The sequence below is a fragment of the Cherax quadricarinatus genome, chromosome 79, assembly GCF_038502225.1.
Source record: "Cherax quadricarinatus isolate ZL_2023a chromosome 79, ASM3850222v1, whole genome shotgun sequence".
NCBI classification, from domain to species: domain Eukaryota; kingdom Metazoa; phylum Arthropoda; class Malacostraca; order Decapoda; family Parastacidae; genus Cherax; species Cherax quadricarinatus.
The window spans coordinates 1,483,929-1,494,625 of NC_091370.1; the positions used below are offsets into that span (position 1 = coordinate 1,483,929).

General features: G+C 39.4%; 1 protein-coding gene across 1 annotated transcript in view; it reads right to left on the minus strand.

Moving 5' to 3' along the window:
* LOC128702726 (protein Wnt-11b-2-like) overlaps window positions 1-10,070 on the minus strand; it is a 229,835-nt gene extending 219,765 nt beyond the window's left edge. The window contains exon 1 of the mRNA XM_070101829.1: window positions 9,835-10,070. Coding sequence (XP_069957930.1) covers window positions 9,835-9,958 — 124 coding nt within the window. The 5' untranslated portion in view covers window positions 9,959-10,070. The remainder of the gene's footprint in view (window positions 1-9,834) is intronic.
* Between the last annotated feature and the right edge of the window lie 627 nt (window positions 10,071-10,697).

A 10,697-nucleotide genomic window follows, 5' to 3' on the forward strand; every position in this document is an offset into this window, starting at 1 on the left:
TTGAGGTAAGATAATCCAGGCAAGATGTGTTTTTTGAGGTAAGATAATCCAGGCAAGATGTGTTTTTTGAGGTAAGATAATCCAGGTAAAATGTGTTTTTTGAGGTAATTTAAAAACAAATAACCATCTTGTAATGAGCATATTAAAACAGTTGGATAAATTTTTCTTTGGGAATTAGATTGTCAGATGTATTTCGGTGATTTAGATTCTATTACCTAATTTTTAAAGGGGTGGACCGGTAAGCCAGCGGAAGGCCTCGGTCAGATGACCAAAGCTCCAGCTGTGGGTCATCATGTGACTAAGACTCGCGTCAGGAAACACTTGTCTTGTAAATGGTACAAGTCGGAGACCGAAACGTCGTCGTAGACGCTCAGTGATGGACTGAACACGTCGACTCCAGGCTGAGGGACTGATTACCTCAAACTCCTCCTTTTCTTATACCTTCCTGCCTTGTATAAGACTGATGAAGCCACTGTGGGGCGAAACGTTTCTTCAATAAAGATTCCCATATATTGCATAAGTGTCTTAATTCTTCAGAAACTATATTCTCTAATTTCGTTATTTATGGTAATCAATTAGGTAAAATATAATTGTAATAATGTGAAAAAGGTAATAATTTGATAAAGAAAATGTAATACACACCTGGAAATGTTGATGAATTTAAATAAATATATGTGTAAAAGGTAAACGTTTAGTGACGAGGAGGACGCTGGATTATGACGTAAAGTTAGTGGCGGCTCATCCATAGGAGCTGCAGAGCTGCAGTCCTCCCAGATGCTCACTGCCAGACGTATGATTTCATCAACCTTACCCTAAAATAATTTGCAACTGACAAATATATTACAGGAAAAATCTGTTGTATGTTGTTTTCAATGTATTTATAACCGATTTTTTATTTTTTTTATTGAAACGAGATTAAAATGATTAAAAATAGAAGTTTGATGCGGTACGATAGTATAGGTATTACTGGCGCTACGAGACACCACTGCGTAATGTGTAGCCATGTTATTGATCGGAATTTCCAGTAACCGGATAAAGGAAGTGGAGGTGTATCTGGAAGTGCCCAGATAAATAATCCAGTCATATTAATTAATAAGGCTGATAAGGAATATAATAGTGGAAGCGATGGCTTGAAGAAATGATAATCATAGCGTGTGTTTAGAATAATTTATGTTCGCCTCCCAGTGTGTATTAAAACTCACACAAGAGTCAAGAAATCGTAATGACACGATTGCAGTCATGTTGACGGCAGTGAAGGGACTTGAGCTAGAGTTCGTCACGGCCACGCTAGCTGGAGATTCGTCTGTAAAAACTTGCATTTGTGGTCACAGAGGTGCCTGTGCTAACCTTCCTATGGTGTAGAAATATACCTAGTTGGATGAATCTTATTGTGGCTAGCTGGTCTAGTGGCTAACGCGACGGGCTGGAGTTTTGAGACTCTATGACCGCGGGTTCAATCCCGGCCGGGGGTATGGTTTCTCACACAAGAGATTAAGTTAGCTAATTATTGGCCAATATTACTTGACTAACTATAGAGGGGCATTAGGATATATCACTAAGATCATAATTTGGTAAGATATATTTACCATTTAATTGAACCACTCTAATGTATAATTATTAAATACACTTGATATATTTGAGTTAAATTACATAAATATTCTTGAGTTAAGTCACATAATTTCTAGAATTGTTATACGGCTCACAACAAATTTGTTACTGGCTTAAATATTCTTGTAATTTCTCAAGAATCATATATCGGTAATATAATTCGGTGTCCGTAGTTGGATCGCTGGCGCACTCAGCTCACACACTGAGGTCCGGGGTTCGAATCTCCCCACATAATTTCTCACAATATTTTAGCCTCTGTATGTTAGAAGTGATCAACGTTGTCTAATAAATATATCCCAGTGTTTGTTCCCATGTCTTAATAAACCACAGAAATAAAGTTTAGCCAGGGGTGACCGCTATGCCTCTTATAATAATTACCCCTTATAAGGTGAGAGCAATGAAGCTCCAGGACTGGCAGGAGGCTTAAGGTGATGCACACGGGAGCTGTGTATCTCTCAATGTATTTACATAGAATTTAATTCATGTCTCTGGGATAAAGTGTCCAAAACTGACTTTGAAAAAATTACTTAGTCTTAATGACTCTCGTGTAATCGATTGGCTTTAAACCCAGATAAGGAACTTTCAGAGCAGTTACTTTCACCTGGTTAGTTCTGAGAATTCTGAGTGACTGTATGCAATTAGTCACGCAAAGAACCTGAGAAATTTCTGGATAAAATATAGGGAATCAGATATGATTAAATCTGATTATATAAGGGTTTAGCTCTCAAAGGGAATATATTAATATGAACTGGAAGAATAATCGACTAGTGACGATATAAGGCACTGTGATCAATTAACACATGGATTTTCACAAACTAATTTGTACCAAGAGGCCTGGACTCAGACCGAGCCGCGGGGGGCGTTGACCCCAGGAACCCTCTCCAGGTAAACTCCAGGTAAACAGACTTCCACTTTTGTTACAGTTTCAATAAGTATGTGTTTCAAGCCGCAACACGGAGCTAACTTCACGTTTTGCAACGTAAAACTTAGACCTAAGTCACTCGTGTCAGGCTCCGTTTTGACAAATGTTAAACTAACGTAAGTCACTCGTTGTTTAAAATTTCGTTACTGTTATTAACTATGTAGAAGTAGTGTATGGTATTGAGGGGTTCTATGTAATTATGTGAATTATTTTATATTAACCAGATTGTGCAAAGAAGACAGTTATATAATGGGCATAAGGGGTAAAAGCTTTACTGGGTACTACCCTGTTCCACCCCTCCTACAAAAAAATAAGAAAAACTTGAGTCAATCTAACCTAACCCAACCCACCCTAACCCAAACTAATGCAACCTAACCCAACCTAATCCAAACTAATCTAACCTAAACTAATCTAACTTAACCCAACCTAACTTAATCCAGACTAATTTAACCTAACCCAACCCAAACTAATCTAACCTCACCCAACCCGACCCAAACTAATCTAACCTAAGCTAACCTAACCCAACCTAACCTAACCCAACCTAACATAACCTAACCCAGCCTAACCTATAATTTAACTCCTATTTTAAGTTAGGGTGGGTTAGATTGGGTTACTCTTTCGAACATGAGAATTTTTACAAGTTTTCAGGCTAAGAAACTTAATAAATCATCATATGGAACTTTGGTAAACAAGAAAGTAACATCAAAACTAACCATAATAAAATCATTTAAGTCAGTCAAGGAACTTAATTTAACAACTAAATTTATATTGTTTTTAACATTAAAGTTAGAATTTTTGCCAACAATAGGGTTCAAAATATCGACAAGCGATTTAGATAATTTATATGAAACTGATCCTATGGAGCTAATAATTGATCTGATTGGATTACCTGGTTCTCGTGTTTTTATTAATCCAGACATGAAGGGTAAAGATGGATTAGTGGAAGTAAATGTTTTAATTAATTCATCTTTGCCTTTCAGTAGAAAATTTATTGTTTTATTGAAATTGCTGTTAACGGTTTCTAAGGGATTCTTTCTAAGTTTAGAATAGGTTTCAGTATCATCTAAGTGCTTATTATTTTATTTTGGTGATCATTTTCTTTCATAATTACTGTTACATTTATTTTATCTGCTTTAGTAAGGCGCAATTTTTTTATTGCGCCTTGTTTATTATGGAACATGATTTTATTACATTTCTGTCGACGATGGACTTGCTTGATGTAATTTTCTCAGCCTGCATATATCTATCTATCTATCTATCTATCTATATATATATATATATATATATATATATATATATATATATATATATATATATATATATATATATATATATATCATCTACCAAACTGCTGCAGGCCAGGACTCGATCCTACGAACCTTGTACCACCTCCAGAGACAGCACAATGTATGCATCACCTTACCACTACGCCACTGATCCTACAAGAACCAAGCACACAGCACGTAGCTATGTGTTTGCCTTGGCCCGAAGACACTCGTGGCAGTGGTATCTGAAGGATTAATTTCAGCCTCATCCTGTTTGAATAGCCGCCTCAACAAGCAGTCTATATAGCAATGAAATCACGAAACAAGGTCAGGACTCGACCCAACGAACCTTGTACCACTTCTCGAGACAGCACACTGTACGCATTACCTTACCACTATGCCACTGATCCTACAAGAGCCAAGCACAAAGCACGTAGCTGATGCGTACATTGTGCTGTCTCTGGAGGCTGTACAATATCCTCATAAAAACTCTTTACAGCATTTAGTAACTTACCATCTATTCCATATACTTGCAACATCTGCCACATTGCTCCTCTATCCACTCTATCATATGCCTTTTCTAAACCCATAAATGCAATAAAAACTTCCCTACCTTTATCTAAATACTGTTCACATATATGCTTCAATGTAAACACCTGATCTATACATCTCCTACCCACTCTGAATCCTCCTTGCTCATCCGCAATCCTACATTCTGTCTTGCCTCTAATTCTTTCAATTATAACCCTACCGTATACTTTTCCTGGTATACTCAGTAAACTTATTCCTCTTTAATTTTTACAATATCTTTTGTCCCCCTTCCCTTTATATAAAGGGACTATACATGCTCTCCGCCAATCCCTAGGTACCTTCCCCTCTTTCATACATTTATTAAACAAAAATACCAACCACTACAGCACTATATCCCCCCCTGCTTTTAACATTTCTGTCATGATCCCGTCAGTTCCAGCTGCTTTACCCCCTTTCATTCTACATAATGCCTCACGTACCTCCACCACACTTACATTCTGCTCTTCTTCACTCCTAAAAGATAGTACACCTTCCTGGCCAGTGCATGAAATTACGGCCTCCCTTTCATCGTCGACATTTAAAAGTTCCTCAAAATATTCTCGCCATCTACCCAATACCTCCATCTCCCCATCTACTAACTCCTCTACTCTATTTTTAACTGACAAATACATTCATTCCCTAGGCTTTCTTAACTTGTTTAACTCACTCCAAATTTTTTCTTCTTATTTTCATTATAATTTCTTGACAGTGCCTCTCCCACTTTATCATCTGCTCTCCTTTTGCACTCTCTCACCACTCTCTTCACCTTTCCTTTACTCCCCATATACTCTACTCTTCGTATAACACTTCTGCTTTGTAAAAACCTCTCACAAGCTACCTTTTTCTCTTTTATTGCACTCTTTACTTCATCATTCCACCAATCACTCCTCTTTCCTCCTGCCCCCACCCTCCTATAACCACAAACTTCTGCCCCACATTCTAATACTGCATTTTTAAAACTATTCCAACCCTCTTCAACCCTCCCCCCCCCCACTACTCATACTTGCACCAGCCTACCTTTCTGCCAATAGTCGCTTATATCTCACCCGAACTTTTTCCTCCCTTAGTTTATACACTTTCACCTCACTCTTACTTGTTGTTGCCATTTTCCTCTTTTCCCATCTACCTCTTACTCTAACTGTAGCTACAACTAAATAATGATCCGATATATCAGTTGCCCCTCTATAAACGTGTACATCCTGGAGCCTACCCATCAACCTCTTATCCACCAATACATAATCTAACAAACTACTTTCATTACGTGCTATATCATACCTTGTATATTTATTTATCCTCTTTTTCATAAAATATGAATTACTTATTACCAAACCTCTGTCTACACATACCTCAATTAAAGGCTCCCCATTTTTACTTACCCCTGGCACCCCAAATTTACCTATTACTCCCTCCACAACATTTTTACCCACTTCAGTATTGAAATTTCCAACCGCAAGTTGTACTCTCACACTTGGTTCAAAACTCCCCACGCATTCACTCAACATTTCCCAAAATCTCTCTCTCTCCTCTACACTTCTCTCTTCTTCAGGTGCATATACGCTTACTGTAACCCACTTTTCACATCCAATCTTTATTTTACTCCATATAATCCTTGAATTAATACATTTATAATCCCTCTTTTCCTGCCATAGCTTATCCTTCAACATTATTGCTACTCCTTCTTTAGCTCTAACTATTTGAAACCCCTGACCTAATCCCATTTATTCCTCTCCACTGAAACTCTCCCACCCCCTTCAGCTTTGTTTCACTTAAAGCCAGGACATCCAGCTTCCTCTCATTCATAACATCCACAACCATCTCTTTCTTATCATTTGCACAACATTCACGCACATTGTGATGTAGTTCAGCTGGGCTTGTGAGGTCTCTGGGGAGACCTAATTTAAGCAATTATATGGTCACACCTTGCCTTGGCAAACGTCTGTCAGCCACGCCTTTTCGGCTTAAGACTGAGGTCTTTTGTTCTGGACGGCGTCAGACCTCGGCATCAGATCAACACCACGTGTGCACACCTCGTTGTGGGGTGTGCTTGGGCCACCATATAAGCCCAAGGAACAGCTGAGCAGGGGAGATTCGTGCGGAGCTCTGGCCTGGGTGCAGAGCTCTGAGCAAAGAGGAGCTGCTGCTGGGGTGCAGGGCTCGGGAGAAGGCTGCTGAAGTCTCTGGAGGAGACTGTTGGAGGCATTGGGCAGAGTACTGGCTTGGTTCAGTACTCGTCCTGTGTAGGTCTTGGGACCTGTGGCTTAGTTCCTGTGATGAACTGTTCTCTGAACCATATTGTAAGTTATATTCATTTTCGTCTAGTTGATTGTGTACCCTGTCTCACTATTTATATGTACCACCCCATTTATCTAAACCCCAATGATGTTCTCCTGTTCCCAAATATATTATTGTGCAAGGACTTAATAATAAACTGTGTTTGAGTAAAATAGTAATATTCACTGTCCCCGTTATTTACTCATTTCTCCATTTATTTATGTTGAGTTAAAGTAGTGAGAGGGTGAGTAGTGTGGTGGGTAGAGTAATAAGAGGTGAAGATGTAGTCACCAGTGACCTCACATTACCTACCTCCGGTAATCATCTCAGCTCTCCTACCACCTCGCCTGCCTATCCCCTGCCTATACATACTCCCTTACTTCCATATTCCCCACTTATATCCTATTCATTCCGATACCCCCCTACATGACAACATTCAGACTTTCCACTTTGACAGTTTTCTTCCTCTTATTCTTTTTAGTAATTATTACAGGAAAAGGGGTTACTTGCCCATTTTTCCCGGCATTTTAGTTGACTTTTACAACACGCATGGGTTACGGAGGAAAGATTCTTATTCCACTTCCCCATGGATATAAAAGGAAGAGTAATAAGACCAAGAACTATTAAGATAAAATCAAAGAAAACTCAGATTAGTGTGTATAAATAAACGTGTACATGTATGTGTAGTGTGACCTAAGTGTAAGTAGAAGTAGCAAGACGTACCTGTAATCTTGCATATTTATGAGACAGACAAAAGACACCAGCAATCCTACCTTTATGTAAAACAATTAAAAGTTTCCGTTTTACACTCGCTTGGCAGGACGGTAGTACCTCCCTGGGTGGTTGCTGTCTACCAACCTACTAATATATATATATATATATATATATATATATATATATATATATATATATATATATATATATATATATATATATATATATATATATATATATATATATATATATATATATATATATATATATATATATATATATATATGGGGGGGGGGGAAGTTCGTGAGGCAGTGAGTAGAATTAAAGGTGGTAAGGCAGCTGGGATTAATGGGATAAAGATTGAAATGTTAAAAGCATGGATATAGTTTTGGAGTGGTTGGTGCATTTATTTAATAGATATATGGAACAGGGTAAGGCATAGTTTCTTTGTATAAAGGCAAAGGAGACAAAAGACAGTCCAAAAATTATAGGGGAATAAGTCTGTTGAGTATACAAGAACAGAAAGAAGGAACACTGTATCAGGCCTACTGGCCCATGCGAGGCAGGTCCAATTCACCCACCGGCCCAAGGCCAATCAGGGCAGGCCACACCCACTTAAGGAAGAAGCACGGCATCAGACCCATCAACCCAAGCTAGCCAATTCCAACTCACACCCACCCAAACCCACTCATGTATTTATCTAACCTGTTTTTAAAACTACACAACGTTTTAGCCTCAATAACTGTACTCGGGAGTTTGTTCCACTCATCCACAACTATTACCAAACCAGTGCTTTCCTATATCCTTCCTGAATCTGAATTTTCCAACTAAAAACCATTGCTGCGAGTCCTGTCTTGGCTAGATATTCTTAACACTTTATTTACATCCCTTTTATTTATTCCTGTTTTCCATTTTATACACTTCAGTCATATCCCCTCTAATTCTACGTCTTTCTAGAGAGTGCAGATTTAGGGCCTCAGTCTATCCTCATAGGGAAGATTTCTAATACATGGGATCAACTTTGTCATCCTCCTTTGTACGTTTAATAGAGCATTTATATCCATTCTGTATACAATTTATACCATTCTGTATACCTAGAAAAGTGTATGGTAGAGTTATTATAGAAACAGTAGGACGGAGAGTAGGATACCAGATGAACAAGGAGGCTTTTAGGAGACCCAGTGTAGACCAAGTGTAGACCAAGTGTAGACCAAGTGTAGACCAAGTGTTTACAGTGAAGCATATAGTGAACAGTATTTAGAACAGTATTCAGTCTACTTTTTGCTACTCTTGCAACATTGCACAACTCCCGATAAAGCAAGTGTGAAAGGCGTTCGGCTGAAGGTTTCCAACCCCTTGCTGATCCCACCAGCTTTTATTTTACTCCTATATAACCGTAAGAAACCTTTTGGTTTGGTCTTCAGTTCCCTTGCAACTTTAATTTCGTAACCTCTGTTGGCTTCTCTTATTCCTTTCTTTATTTCTCTCTTTCATTGCTTCTTCTCTAACCTATGAGATATTTATTGCTTATATATTATCATTTTTGTTTCATCTAATTTTCTTATTTTCAACATATGTTGCCTAGGCAACTTGAATTATGTTTTCACAACGGTGCCCCGTGGCCTGGTGGCAAAAGCTCTCGCTTTACACGGTGAGGGTCCGGGTTTGATTCCCGGCGAAGGGGTGGAAACATCGGACGTGTCTCCTTACACCGGTTGTCTATGTTCACCATCAGTAAAATGGGTACCTGGGTGTTAGTCGACTGGTGTGGGTCGCATCCTGGGATAAAGCTGGCCTAATTTGCAGGAAATGCTCAGCATAACAAGCAGCTTTCTATATAGTAGTAAGTCATTGATGTCAGCTATGATCTGTATACCTAGTACATGTACTTGTAGTAAATAAAGATATTATTATTATTATTATTATTATTATTATTATTATTAAATAACCTACACATACAAAAACACACTGTCTTTGTCAATGGTCCAAGTGGGACCGAAGCGTCGTGGTAAGCTCCTCTCTGCTATGTTCGGGTAATTTGTGTATCGTTCCAGTCATGCTTTCAAAAATGTCATATAAACAACTTTGGCCAACTACCTGACCCCCAGAATAATCACATGTCAGGTCACCATTTCTCTCCATCAGGCCACACTAGCTGACCCCATCCAGATAATCTCTCCGGCCCACAAAATCGGCTAAACAAAAAAAAAAAAACAGGAATGTTGAGTGACGTGGTCGCTTCCCAAACTCATTAACCTCAAGGTTGTTAATTAGTCAGATCTGAGTACATACCCATGGTCAGATCTGAGTACATACCCATGGTCAGATCTGAGTACATACCCATGGTCAGATCTGAGTACATACCCATGGTCAGATCTGAGTACATACCCATGGTCAGATCTGAGTACATACCCATGGTCAGATCTAAGTACATACCCATGGTCAGATCTAAGTACATACCCATGGTCAGATCTGAGTACATACCCATGGTCAGATCTGGCGAGAGATTAGGGGCGTTGAGTACGGAAGAACAGTTCCATCTCCTGGAGTGGAAGATCCTCTGGCAGGTGGTGACGGTGGTGGTGGCTGCGTGTGTGACGTGTGGCATTACCTCCACCTGACCTCTGCACGTGCGCGTCTGACCTCGCGTGAACCCGTAGACCGGACGTGCGTTCTTGCAGCTGCGAGAGTGACTCCAGCGCTCGTAACCCCCCCGGTGCAGCGACCTGCCGGCACAAAAGGTCATATACATGATAACAATGCAACAGTGCGATGCAGAAGTTTAAAATACATGTAACAAAAGCAACACAATTACAGATACAGTAACAATTCCGACAAAATTTCTTGAGAGGAGGAGGCAGGAGTGTATCAAATATTTGGGATAGAAGGAAGAATAATTATGTAATTGTAAGAGATGGAAGGGAAGATGGATATGTAATGATAAGAGAGCGAAAGAAAGATGGGTATCCAATGGTACGAGACAACGAAAGAATGGGTTGGATTTGAGAAGAACCTGCCCAGTATGGGCCAATAGGCTTGTTGCAATGTTCCTCCTTATGTTCATATGTTCCACTGGAAGCTCATTCTGCTAATATATCTGTTTTCTCGGCAGAGAAAACAGAGATACATTAGGTTTGATTTAAACACTGTTGAGTCAGGTGGGTCCACAGTCGTTTTTCCAGGTGGTCAGAGGTCATGGCACTGCTGTGTCCTCCCCCACACATCTCACAGTCACAAACAACAATTCCGATGCCACAGACATCTCACCAGGCCACATAAAACCTGCTGGTAAACCCCGTGGAAATCAGAGTTGGCATATTTGCCCACTTTCAAGAATATAAAACCAG